Genomic DNA, 17,939 nt, shown 5'->3' with positions numbered 1-17,939 from the left:
TAGGTACATGTCCTGTGTCTTTTGAGCAACACTAATTTTAAAAAACCTATGAGTGTAAAATCTTTAAGTGAAACTTTACAACTTTACATTTTAAGGGTAAAAGATATAGCTCGGAATACTGTTTTCATATATAATATTTTAACTGACAAGAATAAGTACAATAGCTTGAATTTTTCACTTAAAAGCAAGAAGTAGGGGTTGATTAGTGATCTAATTTCCAATGAACGTTGGTAAATACCATTTTAAATAAGGTGAGGTTACCATTTATTTCAGGTGCTGCTCTATAATATGCAACAAAGAAAATGCAGGAGCTTCAGAAACATTTATTTTGGGAAACGTTAATTATTTTGTCCTACATTTTCAATTAGCTGAGACTCGTTTGTTTGTTTTGTCAATGTGGTTTGAGAAATAATGTATCTCTTTTTGTTCCCTGAGCAAAAGAAAGAGAGGGAACAGTTTTGTCACAAAGCCTGAATATATTCCTTGGACACATTTTTGTGGTGTATATTTTCTTAGGGATAAGCCAGATCTTGGGCCCACCTGTGCAAATATACTCTCTTCACCATTGTAATGGAAGAAATTCACCATTTTTAATTGAAGATTTCTATGTGTTGTTTATATTTTCATCAGACAGTGGATGAATATAGATGGGCCATTAAGCTAAATAATGATGTTAGCCAAATGATTGCAAGACATCTACTTTATATTATTTCACTTGTTAAATGAGTTTGATTGATTACATTAAAATTGTGTTTTGATTGTTTTCCATTCTAGTTCCCTCTTCTTTTTACTCTTCCTTTTTTTTTTTTCCTGTTAGCTAGACTATAATCGGAACCCTAGCTCATACACAGTAAGTATGGTTTGTTGAGGGAGCTGTCAACAGGTAATTGAAGGCAGAGGAAAACTTAACTTACTAAATGCCTGTTAGTATTTCTTAATTTATTTGTCTTAGTTTTTCTCAGAAATTACTGAGTTACATATCAAGTTTCCACCTATAACCTGTCCTTCTTTCCCAAGGCCAGATTACTTCCTTTTACAGAGAGAGAGTTTAACAGAAGAGTGAATATGAATAGTCTCAGTGGGAATGATCTATGTGTTCTGGGAAAGCTGTAGATAAATATGAGAAGTCAGAAGTATTCATTAGTGCTGACAATTATGGCTGTTACTTCCCCATTGAGAAAGCTGTAGAGCTTGCTTGCTGTATCCTTCTCTTTGAGCAAGCACTTCAACCAGGACAAGGAAGGAAGTAAGATCAGAAAGACATACACCCTTCCCTGCCCATGTGTCAGACCACATAAGTAGCTAAGTGTGAGGTAGGAAGTCTACTGCCCTGTCAATATTTGGGAAAGATGGGCAAAAACCATGTATTAATGAGGGTTCCCAAGATACATACCCTTTCATGCACACTCTTTTTCCAATAAGTGTCTTCACATAAGTTCTGTGACATTTATGTGAATACTTTATTGCTATTTCATTAACTAAATACTTGATCTGCTTGAAGAACAGAAAAAATGGCCACCATGATATTTTTCTTCGAATATGTCTTCTTTCAGAAGACAGTTCATGTTGGAATCACAGCTTCCACAGGATTGTCAGAGGTGATATTCAAAAGCAATATTGCGAATACTCTTGCTTCCATTCCTACAATATTCAGTAAATTTAAAAGTCCGATAAATTTCACACAGGCCTATTTATTATTGTCTTTCACTGTACTCCATGCATCATTTGTGTATCAAGATTTGGAACTGAAAGATCCTAGAGAAATACAAAGTTATATTATAATATGGGGGTGAATATCAGTTTTCCTAAGTGTTACACAGATTATTAGGTCAGGTGGGCAAAAGGGAGAAGATCCTGGGTACCTGTACAGTAGATTACCTGAGTCCTAATACATACAGTAATTCCTTCAAAGAACGGGTACAGAGAGGACCAGGCAGCCTCCAGTTAAGCAGTATAAAAATAATGAATATGTGTGCTGAGACAAAACAGAAAAGAGGCACATAAAATTATTTATTATTTATTAGCAAGTTGGTTCCATTTACGCGTCTATGTAATAGAAGTTGATGTGTAGGGAAAAAGATGGAGGAGGCAAATTAAGAAATTTCAACATAAAGCTGTGTGCATGTTAGGCATCTAAATTCCACACGTGTGATAAGGGCCATAACAAGATCAGAAAAAAAAAAAAAAATCACCATATGAATATCTTATGATAGTGGTTGTAAGCAATATGGAAAAATGACATAAACAAGCCATTCTCACTGCTAGTACAATTGTCTGGTGGATATTGCAAACTATTTTCTTCAGACTGTTAAGGGAAATTAGCTGCTTTGTACCCTTGCAATCTACCAAGTTGGAATGAATTCAGTGAGACTTGGTAGCCCAAGGCTCATTCTTCTCCCTTTGAGTGGGGGTGTTGATGTAGGAGGTGTTCTCAGATAACTGCACCTTTATGTTTATGCTAAAGTATTTGCCTTGAGGAGGAAAGGGTGAAATATTGTTTCAAAATTGTAATGATGTTGAGGAGGTCAAAAAAGTGGGTTTCTATAAAGAAATCTCTTTATTACAACAAATAACTTGAGGGTGTTTTTGTGTATAAGATAATCATATCTTTGGTTGAGACTGAAGACTCATTTAATGGGAAGCCCTCAAGTTATTGTTTGGATGAACATATAATTTGAATATTCATACTTGAAAATAAAGATGAGAAAAAGCATAAAATAAAATGTTAAGGTGGTAAAAGATAATTCTCTAGGAGTAAACGCATTTAACATGTCATTCTATCTCCTGTTCTCTCTTACATCCTTCTTTCCTCTTCCCCTTCACTCCTTCTCTACCTTACCTTCTTTTCCAGTCTTCTTTTCTTCTGTACATGTTAAGAGACATGCACCAGAGTGTATTTTCAAAGTTAACTGGAAGGGAATAACTGAAGTTTTCACACTGGAAACATGCTGTATCCAATAGTCCTAGTCCCTCCTGGAGTCCCAGGGAATGAAGGGGGTAATGTGACAGTGTCCCTTAAGATGATGTCCAATATTCTTTTCCTTCCATGTCTTTCCAGGGATTTCAGCATCCACAAGAAAACAAAAAGAGGTCACGATTTGGTCTTGTCTTTCATGTTGGAAAACTTTTCTTCTGTGTTATGTATTTATAGACAACATAATTCACAGGCTATCTGAATAGGTTTGGTTTGGGGAATGGAGGTGTGAGTCTAAGAATACGGCAAAAGAGAATAATTCGGTAACCCCAGTATTAAAATCAGCATCCCAGAATAAAACTAATCTGTACCATTAAACTCTCTTCATTTTTAGAGCAGAGTGGCCACATGCAGTTTGCTGTTGCCTATTGGAGACCACACATGCCATCAACCATGCCAGGAACTGTTTGGGACATTGCTATTTGGCAAGCTTAAAACCATGCCAGGGCCCTTGCTAATATTTAACAGCATAGACAGTCGCATTCCAGTGGTATAAGAACTTTTGCTGACAATGCCAATTTTATCAGCACTGATGTAGGTAGTAAGACTAAATGAAGTTTAAATCCATGGAAGAAATCAATGGGATCCTCAAAAACCAGTCAGGGAAATAAGAGGCCAGTAGGGTACAAAGGCATTTTGACTTTTTTTCTTTATTCCTTTTTAATTACTGAAGGATCACATGATGCCACTTGTGCAGGTGGAGTTAGCCCTTCATCCTCTTACCATGATATCCCATCATCCTCCCAACATCACCAGTTACCCCACTGGTAACCCCACTGGTAATTATTTTTTCTGAAAACTAGACTAGACTGATTTCTGACTGTATGTCTCTAAACTGTGAGAGCTGAGTGTCTCTAACCAGAAAGTTAGGAGCCTGTGACAGGGAGGCTCTTTGGGCAAAATGGAGTGTGTGGCTGGTGTGAAGTGCCCAAGATGTGCAGCAGTGCCTGTGCTGCTGAAGGCCGGGTGCTGCTATGGGAGAGAGGAGAGTCAGCTGTGAGCCCACTTACATCCAGGAGAGGCTGAAAGAAGCATTTGCTGCCCTTCAGTGACAAAAGCTGAGGGTACAAGTGGCATTGGCTCTAGGAGGTCATTGCATGCAAAGGAGATGGTATGGAAGAACTGGTGCACAGTAAACTACAAAGGTTCTGAGTTAATATTTAAGGAGGCTGCTCTTTCATTCCTTCTGTGTTCCTACTGATGATTATGGTGCTACTTCTGGTGTGCTACTGAGCACCGTGCCATAAAAGAATCATGGTGAGCCTTATGTCAGGACAGTTCTTGAGCTCCCAGGAGGTTGCTGAGAGGAGTAGAGCAGGGCAATATCCAACGGTCCCCAAGCTCTGAAGAACCACATCTTTGCAAAGTCCTCCATGGCCTGTGAAAAACAATGACATTACTGCACACTTACACTGTCCTCTTGATTGTTCTTATATTCCCACCGTCAACTGGCATCAGGGCTCAGGTCAGGGCAGTTTATGAGCTGCTGCCTTTGTTTACGTTTGTCATCTTTTGCTTCCATTACCAAGGTCGTCTTCTTTTTTCTCCAGTGGAGCATTAGTGAGGTTTTAAAAGCATAGATGGAGGAAAACGAGCAGGTTCTACTGATCTCCTTGATCAGCATGGCTGTTTTATCAGTTATTTGCTGTGCAGAAGAGCTCTGTAGACAGCTAGTCTGATAGATTACAGGAAAAGTTTCTTCTCCAACATAAGCACTGTCTGTTGCTTGATATCATAAGATGCATCTGTTAGTGCTAAGGGTGGTTATCATGTTTGAATATGGAGCTCAGACAAGGCATGTCTAAGTAAGCAGGCATAGCGCTATTTGACACTGGGTACCAATATGAATGTACCAGTTCGTGTAACATAGAATTCCCTTACCTGTGTCCTCAGTAGTCTGATGGTGTTGCCTGCCACGGGGATCACAGATTTAACAGGCAATAATGTGTGTCACTTCCACAGCATGAGAAAAAACAGCAGCGTTAACAGGAGCCCTGCTGAAAAGAGCACTTGCCATCATGTGCACTAATTTTAACTGTGCCTGTTCCTCCCTCTTATATTCTGGTTTATTACTGTCAGGCTGTTCCTGGGTTCTGGCCTCTTGGTGCTGCTTTCCAACAGAAATAAGAAACATGAAAGCACATTTTAAAGGAAAACATGTAACATAAGAGACGATAAAGTAGGTCAGATTTCACTTGCCAATGTCACTTGAATGGCTGTGGGTCAGAATACATTTTTACACAGAAGCACAGCCAGAAAATTTAAGCTCAGTGATGTCTCATGCTGTTCCTAGCCTTCACTTTATGGCCTTTGACATATTGTGTGGCAAGTGATCAAAGATACAAAACCAGTTTGTTTTGGTTTTTTTTGGGGGGGGAGGTGGGGGATGGGTTTTTTGTTTGGTTGGTTGGTTTTTGTTTTGTTGGGGGGGGGAGTGTTTTGTTTTGTTTTCAAGTGGATTTAATATGTCCATTTTTTGAGAATACTGTGTCTATATATACTGAGTTTTTTAATTGGCACAGCCTATGTAAAGATTTATTTTCACACAATAGGAAGGGGAAAGCAGGGATGTACTTTTTGTGTGTTCTTAACAGTCCATGAAAGATGGTTTCTTGTCTGCAAAGTCATATCAAGGAGATTTCTTTCTTAGTACTTTACAGTTGTTTCTCTTCTCTTATAAGGTCTTGATACCCATTTCAAATGCCTACCCTTGTCTAAATATTTAGAGGCTTGCATTGTTACTTACAGGTTGTCTGCAATTTCTGGGTCTATTTCTATTTACCTCTAATAACACATTGCCCATTTAAAGATAGGATTTGTTTCTATTTTTTCCTTCAAATTGCCTCAGTTCTTAAACAGAAATCACTGTGGTAATTTTCTGTATTTTCTATATTTATATTTTATATAAATAGTAACATGTTTCTAAAGATTTTGATGATCTACTCTAACTGGAAGTATTTAGAAGAATTTTCATGGTAAGAAAACCATGCACTTAAAGTATTATAAGCAGTCAGGTCTTTAAATAGTTTTGAATAGGACTGTGGACTGTATGCAATAGGCAGGAAAACCAGATGTGGCACCAGCTTTGTATGAATTAGAAGACTCTACTCTTCCTACACACAGTTCTAGGAGGAAGTCATATGATGGATTAATAATTTAGTTTATTTAGGCATTGTAATTTTGTTCTGCTACAAGGGTAGAGCCAAAACTGATCAAGTGCTAGTCAAGGACAGTATTTCTGCTTAATTACTTAATTTTTTTATGAAATAGGAAAGTGCCTGTAGTGTCTGTGTCACCTAAGTGTATATTTTCCATAATTTTTTTTGCACATTTTATTCAGTGATTCATCTTTTCTTGAATGTTGCTTATCGTTCTGACCTGTAAGTTAACAAAGATTCATTTTGGAATAGCACAGAGATCCATTTGTAAATTAAGTGGTGTCATGGTATGTATTTAGAAAGCTTTTTGAGGTAGAGGATGATTGCCAAAAAGGGTAAAAAGTATTAGAAATGCAGAAGTGTGTTATGATAAATACAGCACTCATAGCTGAGGTTAAAGACTGAGATATAGCTAGTTGCATTCAGGTTTATTTACTGCACAGAAATGAATCCCAAATGGCTATTTTTGCTTTACTGACTGTAATCCCAGCAAGGCAGCCTTCTAGACATCTGCTATGTTTTTTTATTATTGTTGGATGAAGATTTTGAGACTGAGGTGAGAAAAATCCAACTGTCACCTAGAAATGACCTCAAGGGTGTTTCACAGTTTTGTCCAACATGTTTTTTCACAGATCTCTACAGGCTTAGATACATTTCTTGCTGCAAGTTGCTTCAGACAGTGGCTACTCGTGTTTTCTAAAAAATAATGGACCAATGTATGTGGTATGCTATTTAACCTTTACTCAGTCAAGCTTTTTTCAAAATATGAAGGATAAAGGCCAAATGAGGGACAAATTGCCCAACATTTTTCTTCAGTAGGCATTGAAAGATATATCAGTTAATCCATGGTTACATGTGCAAATAATTCCTTATGCTGAGTAGCCCCTCACGCTCAAAGACGTTGGACTCACTCTCAGTACATTAATAACCATCACAAGATTTTGGGATGTACTAGAACAATTTATTTCCCAGTGGGCTTCTTATCTAAACAAGATCAAGTGTTCATACCTTTATTTAGCCAGTATACTGTTGTAGTCTGTATGAGAATTATCTGTGTCTTGCGGCTTCTCAGTTACGAGAAGGTGGAAAGAGCACACAGACCAGATAGTGCTTCCAACCGTGCTGTTGTTGTGCCGCACAGTTATCCAATAGTAATAACATGAAGCAGAAACATTTAGGTTCTCCTTTCTTTTTCATTTAAGTAAATGCATGCTGATAAAATTCTAATGAAAAGGAATCAGAGCACAGGAGCGAGTGACTTATTATGGAAATTTTCTGTGATGCATTGTAACGTTGGATTTTCAATTTTTGAAAGTGGTTACATTCCTAATTGGTGAACAAAAAGGACCAATTTATCCCTTGCTGTGAGAAACATTTTTCTTATATATTATTCTCATGAAGCCTCTAATTCAGCCAAACACATTATGTAAATGGAACCTATGAAATACCTTCTAAAATATACATCAGATTTACATTACTAGACTGTTATATTAGATTGAGCAATGGCCCTTGTTACACTATATGGCAATTTTTTAAACTTTCATAATACTCCTTTCTAAACTAAATTGTGTTTGGTTCAAGCAAGGCTTCTATTAATAACTCTTGGGGTTATCCTAAAGGAGTATTTCCTAGCTTCGCTCAGGCACCATGAACATAATCTCTTCATCTTCATCTTTACTGATCTCAGGAACAAAACTTTTATATCTCTTTTAAACTAGAAGTGCTTTCTTTTGATACAAAATCTGCAAATGTTGGAACATAGTGACTGTTCCAATGCTGAATGAATTTGGATAAAGCTGCATTGCATATAGATTGGGTTTCTCAAAGCCTTACAACACAGATACTGTGGGCTGCAAAATTAGTGAACAGTGTAATATCTGTGAAAGCTAAGCTTGTGTTCTGTGACACAGAACCCAGATTTATATCTAGATTGTATGCATTGCTTGCCAGTTTGGCAGTGTTAAAAGATGACACATTTTAACATTAATGTTGTTCCTAAAGATGCAGTTTAAATGTGTGCATATATGGCTATGCCCCTTCTGGAGGCATAGTTTGCTTTAATAATATTGTTGTAATATCTTAGGAAGCAAAATTGATTATCACAAAATTACTTACCTCAGTAACTGATTGTAGTAGTTCATTTTCATAATCAAGTGCTGTTAGTCTTGGTTTCATCTAAGTTTAGGTGAAAGTATTAATAATGCCATTATCATTTCTAGCCGAGGTTTTTTAAGAAGTTTGATTTTTGATGGCTTTCTTTTGTGGATCTCTCCTCACACATGAGATATGTCTTTGAAATGAAGGTCAGAGAGGTGTGAATTTAGATACAGGAAGCTTCCCATTAAACTGAAAAGATACTCAGATACTGAAGTAATAAAAATGAGCAATTCACCCTAAAAGAGACATTTGCATTAAAGCTATAGGGAAATTTGATTATATGTGCATTTCAGGAAGAAGTCTTTGGGGTGTTTTTCTTAAGGTTACATTTGGCTGCTGTGCCATGGGGACTTTTGCACCATAGGGACAAGATAACTGCTCCTCCATCTCTCTTTAATGATTTTGGGACCTCCAGACCTAACATGATACAGATCAACTTCTCATTTTGCCTTACAGTGTTCTTTTTAAAACTATTATTTGTTACCTTCAGAACAGCAAGTGAGCAACTAATAAGGATTAGTAATGGGGAGGTTTTATTTAATTCCATTTTTAAGCTGCTTTATTCAACAAAATCCCTAAAACACAGAGTATATGTTTTGAGGGATACCAACATGCTGCCATGAACTCTATAGTATATGGAACTCTAAAGCATATTTTCACAGAAGATTGAATACTTACATACAGGATCTGAAATTATTCTTGATTACATTTTGCAGTTGTATTCCCCCATTTGGTGATTGATTATTTACTTTTTCAGTGGATTTTCAAAGCACTGTCTAGCAGGCTTTGTAGAAGCTATAGCAGTGTTGCTAACTAATGATTTTATCACAAGTCCTACTGCATTTGATGTTGTATTTTAATACCTGTCTCCTGGACTACAGTGAATATGTGAGAATTCCTTCTTTTACTTTTTAAAACAATTGTCTTTCTCCCTAGTTACTAAAAAAATGTAGCATTTACCCCATTTCTAGTTGTTTTCCCACACACAAATAAAGGAGTAAAGTAGTTCAGTGTTTAAATGGGAATCTCACTGTTCTTTCCAGCTTATCTCTCTCTTTATTTTTCCAATTTTTATGCTTGGGGTTGATAATACTCCTCAAGCAGAAGAGATAAGAAAGCAGTATTGTGTAACACTTGTGGAGCACATAACTCTATCAGATGGGCCACAATCATTATTTTGGAATTGACAGTTAAGGTATGTATGTCAGGAGTTAGCAGAAGTTAACTTAGAGCAAACCCATTAGGTTTATCACTGTGTTCCTGCAATGAAGACACATTTCATATGTATGTAGTATTTCCTATATTACTCATTTTTTCTCCCACCACCGGTGTACTGGTCCTGAGCAGGATTTTGGGAGCTGCTGCGCTTCTTTGCTGTGGTCTCTGCTGGAATGTTTCTGAGCAACAGGCCAGCCCAGGAGTCAAACTCTATGTCCTCTCTTATTTCAAGTGTTTTCTCTCTTCATCTCCACAAGTATCCTGTCAAGCTTGGGATACCTGTATTTAGCTGTCCCCATGTAGGTGTCCCCATGTGTAGTCCTGTAGTGGTCTGTGGAGTTTTAGTCCATGCAGACAATGGAGCCAGGTGGGTGATTCAGCTCTCCCTAATGCAGGTACCTGGAGGCTGATCAGCTCCAGTCTCCAGAGTGTTTTGACAATAGTGCTATATATAAATACCTACCCGCAAGCTAAGTGAGAAATTCCCACTAAAGTTTAGGTATCTTGTTCCCAAATTGAATCTCGTACCTCTGACCAGAAGGTGAATTATTTTGCTCATTATTACTGAGGAAATGCCCTCTATGTAGAGTTCCAAGGGCTGCCTTGAGAGGGTGAAGGCACAAGGTAGTCTTCACAAAGCTTTCCTAGCTGGTCACATTTCTATTTAATCCTACCTACCACCATTTGATGTTTTACCATATATGACCTACCTCACCTCATACAAAGGATTTCTGTTACTAAAGAATTTTCTTGCTTTAGGTTCCAGTTTTCAGTAAAATTTCAACTTTCTGTAAAAACTTATTTCCTTTTCTCTGAATCTGATTCATGTTAGAAACCTCCTCCTTTAAAAAGTGCTGCAAAATGCCAGGCTAAGTTCTCTCTTAAGGTACATAATGAACTTGTGTACTAGTAAGGAAAAAGTATTATAAAATTAGAAGGTTGAAACAAAGTTTGATCCAGTCCTTGTTCAGAATTTTCACTGTTTTGTTTTTAACAGGAGTCCTGTGCTTGTGTTCCAGTGCATGCATCGCCATGTCATTTGCTTAGACTGTTTCCATTTGTACTGTGTGACTATGCTGAATGACCGTCAGTTCATCCATGACCCGGAGCTTGGCTATTCTCTCCCTTGTGTAGGTATGTTTTAGCTGATTTTCTTTTTTAAAATGTATGTGATTTTGATTTCAGGGCAAGATTTTTTTCTTATGACCTATTGTGTTTGAATATAGCTGTGGAATTGTATTGTTTTTATAGGAGTCATTTCATTTCATGGAGAAAATATTTGAATATTAAAGTGATTCTTGCTGAGCATGTGAACTGGAGAATTAACTGGATTCCAAAGGGCTTTTCTTTTAAAAGCAAATGCATACTTTCTTCACATTAGTATTATATAATCATGAAGTGGTAAGAGATGATAGCATTACACTCTAGTTTAAAAAAAAAGCCACCTTGACATCCAAATTTCCACTTTCGAATTAGGTAAATTGCTAACTTTCTTGGCCGGTCTTCAAGTACTAATAAAAAAGGACTGCAACAGGAATTTCAAGTAGACTTCCTGTTGATGAAGTTATTGCTGCTACGTGTCATCTCATTGCGTGAAATGTTGATCACCCTGAGAAGATGGATAAATTATCTGTTTCACTTGAGTAGGAAACAAAGCTTGACTGAACTAAACAGAGGCTTACACTGAATCTGGAAGATGTATTTGAGAATTGATTCAATTACACGGGCACATGCACTGCAAAATTCTCAAAAAGTTTGCTGTGAATAAATATATTGGAATTTTTTTTTCTGTTGCTGAATTTCCATATGTGCATATGTGTTTGTCACAAGTACTATATAGTGGTATAAGAATAATTTTCTACCATATTAGAAGCTGCATAGAAAATAGTTTTGCCTGGTTACCTGAGCAACTGACAAATAAGTTTCAAATCACTAGATGGTAGAAAAATTGACAACATTTCTTACCTTATAGCAGCATTTCCTTAATGTAAGGATGTGCCTTGAAGATATTGAAAGTATAGTAGTAGGAACCATTTAAAATTATTTCTTTTTGGTTGCTTCAGGATCTATCTAGCAATGGTCATCACATTTTACTAGAACTGCTGTTTATGTGCTATCTCGCCAGGTCTCGATTTACTTCCGTCCGTCCCACTGACAATTTGCTCTGTTGCTGCATTTGCACCCTGATGTCATGCTGCACAAAACACTTTTTAATGTTGTGTAAGAAAGCTTGTCATGAGGAACCTAACAGGAACTTCTACCCGGTGCTTTTTCCTTGACCTTGATGTTACTGTAGTACTATGTGGTCAGTCTGTACTCTCAGCTTCCTGACTTGCTGCTCCAGAAGTTAATCCATTTTCTGCTCCCACACAAGTTGATCAGCTACTCAAGATTAATCCATCCTTCCTGTCTCCCCCCACCCCCCTACACCCCAGCCCCCATTTGTCAGTTCTCTTCCCTGTTCTTCTGTTAGCTCCTTAGCTTAATCAGGTATCCCAGTGGTGCAGCAGGCAACTGCTCTTTCTCCTCTCCTGTGGGCCTCCTCACAACCATGGCCAGTGCCACAAAGCTTTTTCCAGTTCAGACTGTTATGTTAAAGTAAAGGCCCTTCCACCTCTTCTGTGTGTAAACCCGTTGCTAGTCATGCTTTACAAAACTTGTATTAGGATTTCTCCACGTATCTTGCAGCTCCAGTTGTTCAGTTCAGAACTTTTATCTGTCCTTTTTTTTTCTCAGAGAGGAGACTAAGTTTTCACAAGTATTTAGCCCTGGCTGGCAGTAACAAGCCAGTCTTTTTCTCTCTGCTGTGTGTCAAACACTATGGGAACTGAGCAGTAGGAGCAGAGTAGGGATGTGTTGAAGAGAAAATGCAAGAAGAGAGAGCTGAAGTGTTCAGGGATGTAATTTCAGTGTTTGAGAGGTGAGGAAGACATAGGCTTGGCCTAAAAAGGGATACCATAAAGGCTGCACAAAGGATTGATGTACTGTTCCGAGTGAGACAGGATTTGGCTGTGGGAATAGAAAAGCAGCTATTGCTGCCAATCTAGCCTCAGCTGTGTTATACTTTAAGTGTTAACTTTAAGTTAAAATAGCTAAATATGCAAATGCTAAAATACTTCTAATCTAAAGTTTCAGAACTCCCCAGATCAGAAAATTGTTTTCAAAATACTATACATAAAAGTAGTACTAAGAGTAGTAGTCATAATAATAATAATACAATTGCAATACTTTTATCTCTGTTCTCCAGTTAGTAACAGTGTTTCTCAGAAAAATTTCTGCAGAGGGGCTGCCCTGTGCCAGGGCAGTGCATGGTTTAGTTGTGCTGCAGTGCAGTGCTGCAGAGTACCAAGATTCTTGAGCTAGACCTGAATCATGTTACTGAAGGGAACTATAGTTGTGTCAGTACAGCACATAGGCTGGGCTATTGACACTTCTGGTAGGCTGATGAGGACTGACCGGATGAATACTGCTTCAGGACCTGTGCTAGTAGGTCTGCACAGTGGTGTGTGGTGCTGTCTTAGGCAACATGCTTACTCTGAGACAGCCTGATTGTCTCTAAGAAGTATTGAGATTATACTGTACTGGCATGTTTTGTGCTGGAGAGGTTCTCAGTCACAATCCCTGAGTATTCAGCAATTTTGAACAATATTCCATTTAAACCTCAAACTAATTGCTACCTCCATCAGTTTGCTTTGTTCTTAGTTCTGTATCAATAAAAGTATTCATTAGCGTTATCTGTCAGATTGCTTTGCAACATGAAGAATCTAATCAGTCCTGTTGTAACTTTGCCGGTTCATTTTGCAGCTACCTGAACCTGACTTTCTGGTATGCGAGAAATTAGTTTGTTTCTAGAATTAGGTTATATTTGAGTTAGGAACTGATGACTATTTTTTGTCCTCTTAGAAAGCCATGAGGCTGAGTTGCATTTAACTGTGAAGAAAAAGAATGCCTGAGTTGCCAACCCACTCTCTCTTATTGTTCAGCTACAAAGGATTTTAGTCCTTCATAGGTGTGAATCCAGCAGCTTTCACTATGGTAGATGACCAGGTTGCACAGATATATCAAAACAGCCTGTATGAATACATGTATTTTTAAACATCACAGACTAATGCTGAAGTAGTATTTATGGTGTCATGAACAGAAAATACTGATGTTCTGAGTTAAGACTTTGTAAAAATTATTTTACTTTTCCATTTTCAAGTAAGGATGGATTTCCTTGAAAAATAGCTCATTTCTTCAAGGCATATGTGCACACAGTGCCCTAGAACTGTACAGGAGGGTTTGGTTTTGTAATTAAGCCTATTTAAATTGTTTGCACTTCCAATTAGCTCTGTTCATTCTAGTGTTTTTCAAAAATGGAGATAACGTAATGAACACAGCCTGCAGTTTCCATTAACATTTGACTCACTGTTCCTGATTTTTATCAAGGGAATGTACCAACATAGCAAGTTTTTTATATCTTTTATTGGATCAATCTAGAGATGAAAGCACTGCACACACAACAGAATAAAAATAAACAGCAGATGCTACAGCAAAGGGTCACCGTGACAGACAAGATCAGTGTTATCACATGTGTGTGATAACTTGAGCCGGAAAGGGTCTAGGGACTTCAGATAAACAGTGCTTCTCAAGTGTGTTTAATTTCTTGCTTACTGGCACAGGTGTACCAGAAGATGCATTTTGTCATTGCATTCTGGTATTTTGTGTGGTTATATTCTTGCTTTTCTTTGATTTCTGTTTCATGGCCTCATTAAGCAGAGATAATATGTGTTCAAAAGAAGGCTATCATCTCAGCTGACGAGCTATGGTATCTCACCTTGATAATGCCATGGCTTCCCTTTGTTCCAACACAAAATGTGTCATTGCTGTGATTTTTGGAAGAACAAAGTAAATTCCTTAGTGCTTCGGTGCTAATCTAGTGCCAGGCAGTGCTACTCCAGCTGAGAGCAGCCAGCGCTGAGGACCAGAGCTCTGAGCACGGTAACTGGTGCATTGATAGGATTAGCTGTTCAGAGTTGTGTGGCAGCAGCCCCGTGATTCAGACCCGCTGTATCGGCTCAGAGCAAGGACTTACAGATAGGAGCTGGCTGGTTTTCATTGGTCATTAAAATAAAAAACTAAACGTTACAGATTATATTTTCTCTGCCCTTGTTAAATGGTGACAAAAATCTATCCCATCTCTCTGTATGGTGTCTTGTATTAATGAGGCTTCATGCATAGAAATTTCCATGAGTGGTGACCTCCAAGTATCTTTGAAATAATTAATAAGGTGCTTAGGGGGATAGATTTGCATATGCATGAAAGATCATTTATAGTTATTTAGTTACTGTGCAGGACAAAGAATCTCATAGCATTACCTCAAAGCAGGAATTGTATACAAATATACAAAGTATTACCCTATTTAAACACATACTGTTCTGATGAACACCCTTTCATTTTAAAAATAGCATTACAGCATTATGGGTCTTGGTCCCCAGGGTAAAATAAGCTTCCACAGATCTTTCGTAGAAGAAAAGTCGGTGAGGCCAAGGAAAGGCAAGGTTTAACACTGCTGTAGGCACTTTGCAAAAATGTCTTTGCATTACTTTATTTCTAACGAGTAATCATATGCATGATGTGTTTTAAAGGAATCCGGATAAAAGATGCAGTTCTGATGACTGTAAAACACTATTGAATCTGGAAGTAATCTGATTTTACCAAACAGATATACAAACAAATAAGTGAAATTACAGTTTGTGTGTGGAAATGCTAATAACAAAGAACTAAAGCTTTAAATATAATAAATTGCCTTAGGAGCCATGTTCCATTGAAAGAAAGCTTCTGGGGGAAGATTAAGGAGGTATATGTATTAAGATTAAATTTTTTATCCCCATTACATGCTATTTGTATAATAACATTATGTTATTTTTCATGTGGGAGATATCAATGTGGTGGTGAATCTCTGAATCTTCTTTCAAAATCGTAGTACCCAAAAGGGAAAGGGGAGAATAAACAGGTAGCCTAAGCCAAGTTTGCAAGTGAATGGGAGGACAAAGCCTATATTTTATTTGATCACTCCAAATAGAGTGTTTGAATCTTTTTTGTTATAGACAAAATCTCTATTAAATTTAGGGAGGCATGTGTGTGGAAGGCGATTTAAAGTGAAGGTCAGTGATCTATGAAGAGAGCCTTCTCAAGAATGTGATGAGGAAGCAGGCATAGTTTAGTGGGGCCTAAAATGGAAGAGTGCACCAGTTGGTACAAGAAATAAGATTTACCTGGTATGAAGCCTCGATATTTTAACAGTTTCTGAAATGTGTGTTCTTCAATAACCCTGCTTACAAATATTTGATGTAACTTAGGAAATCAGAGAATGCAGGAAATGGCAGTGATTATTAAAGGAATAAAATAAAAGGAGTTGAAAGCACACACATTTGCAGCTTTAGGAAGTTTTTCAAAGTGCTCCTAAAATTTAATATGTAGGGAATGTTAAATTCTTGACAACTATAAATTTTTTTGTAATTTCTCATTGGTATGAAATCTGAGTGTATAGAAGCAAACGTAGGACCCTGGAGAAACCCTTTTTATTTTTTATATATTGTACATTTTAGAAGATATTTTTTCCACTCTGCAGAATTAATAAACAAGCAATTACAGTTTTCAGAGCATTTGAGGAGTCAGTTCTAGTCGTATTTTTCTTTTTCCACATTGCCCGTGACAGGGAAAATGCAGATATGAGACCAGGTTTTCTATTCATATTCTTAAAGGGGTACATGAGCATCTTTTGAAAGGGCATTTGGCAATAATACACTTTTTTTCCCCCCTCTTCCCAGACTCTTTCCATCGTTAATTTCCCATGGCTGCTATCTAGTCTAAAGAGAGATTGTATATCCACCAAGCTGCTTCTTTTCATTCTCCCCAAGGAGATACTGGATAGTCCTTCTGCAGAGGGAATGCAAGGACTGCATTGGTTAAGAACATTACAGAGAAGGAAACCCTTTTCTTCTTGTCAATTCCAAAAAGTTTGTCATAAAAAGCAGATTATACAAACTACTATACACATGTATCGGTTTCGTGAGCAGTGAACCTTACATCACCTTACATTACCAAGGGATGTTTAGTAGGTCGAGAGAGGTTCTCCTTTCCCCTCTACTTTGCCCTGGTGAGACCACATCTGGAATATTATGTCCAGTGCTGGGCCCCTCAGTTGAAGGAGGACAGGGAACTGCTGGAAAGAGTCCAGCGCAGGGCAACAAAGATGATGAAGGGAGTGGAGCATCTCCCTTATGAGGAAAGGCTGAGGGAGCTGGGTCTCTTTAGCTTGGAGGAGACTGAGGGGTGACCTTATTAATGTTTATAAATATATAAAGGGTGAGTGTCACAAGGATGGAGCCAGACTCTTCTCGATTACAACTAATGATAGGACAAGGGGTAATGAGTTCCAACTGAAACACAAGAGGTTCCACTTAAATTTGAGAAGAAACTTCTTCTCAGGGAGGATGACAGAAGACTGGAACAGGGGGGTTATGGAGTCTCCTACTCTGGAGACATTCAAAACCCACCTGGACACATTCCTGTGTAACCTCATCTAGGTGTTCCTGCTCCAGCAGAGGGATTGAACTAGATGATCTTTTGAGGTCCCTTCCAATCCCTAACATTCTGTGATTCTGTGATCATTTTCCTATATAAGAATAATTCAGATTTTCAGCCTTCTCATTAATTCTGACTGTATCTTTCCTGTGTGTTATGGGCAGAATAACTATTTACTAGGGATTATTTTCCTTCTTCATATTCATACTATTACAGCTATTTTATTATTCATATTATGGTAGTTTGAACATATTCCATTGACTTAGTTGTATATATTTCTTAGTAAGAGGCAAAGTCAGTCCCTTTGGGCTTATCATTTAAGTAGGTAAAACATGGGATGAGAAGCAAAAGCAACAAGTCACGTAGAGGTTACACAAGAGATCACTGGCTGAGTTTGTGTTGGAACCCAGGTGCAGTCAATCTCACTACAGTGCTTTTCCCATAAGCGTATTGCTTCTTTTTCACCGCTAAAGTGTTTTAAAAGTAGATTCCTCTAATTTCCCTTCTTTTTACTTTCTACAGACTCTTGGTCAGTACACTAAGATGAGTAATGAATTTTTTCTCCAAGACTATATGTGCACTGAACAAGTGCCATAACTCTGTGCAGCACCCTGGAGGAGAGAGCCTCCTTGACAAAAGATCATCTACTTCCCCTATTATTTTTTAAAATTGTTGGAAGCTTATCAGATAATACAGCTAGATTGCTTTATACCCGGGTCTAGCAGGTGAAGCCAACCTGACCTCAGTCAAGTAATTGCAAGTTTATTCCAACCAGACTGTCACAGTGAAGGGAACCAAAATCATATAAACAAATTTTTAGTCTGAAGAGTTAATTCAATTTGCAGAAGTTTCCCAAGTAACTT

At 37.8% G+C, this 17,939-nt stretch overlaps 1 protein-coding gene across 1 annotated transcript in view; it reads left to right on the top strand.

Moving 5' to 3' along the window:
• Positions 1–17,939, top strand: part of PRKN (parkin RBR E3 ubiquitin protein ligase) — a gene marked incomplete at both ends in the record, with an annotated part of 576,161 nt that overhangs the window by 292,497 nt on the left and 265,725 nt on the right. The window contains 1 exon segment of the mRNA XM_080341443.1: positions 10,505–10,641. Coding sequence (XP_080197569.1) covers positions 10,505–10,641 — 137 coding nt within the window.

Source organism: Nesoenas mayeri (assembly GCF_963082525.1).
Source record: "Nesoenas mayeri genome assembly, chromosome: 3".
NCBI classification, from domain to species: domain Eukaryota; kingdom Metazoa; phylum Chordata; class Aves; order Columbiformes; family Columbidae; genus Nesoenas; species Nesoenas mayeri.
The sequence above is the reverse complement of the archived record's forward strand: the minus strand, read 5'-3'. Positions and strand labels throughout refer to the sequence as shown.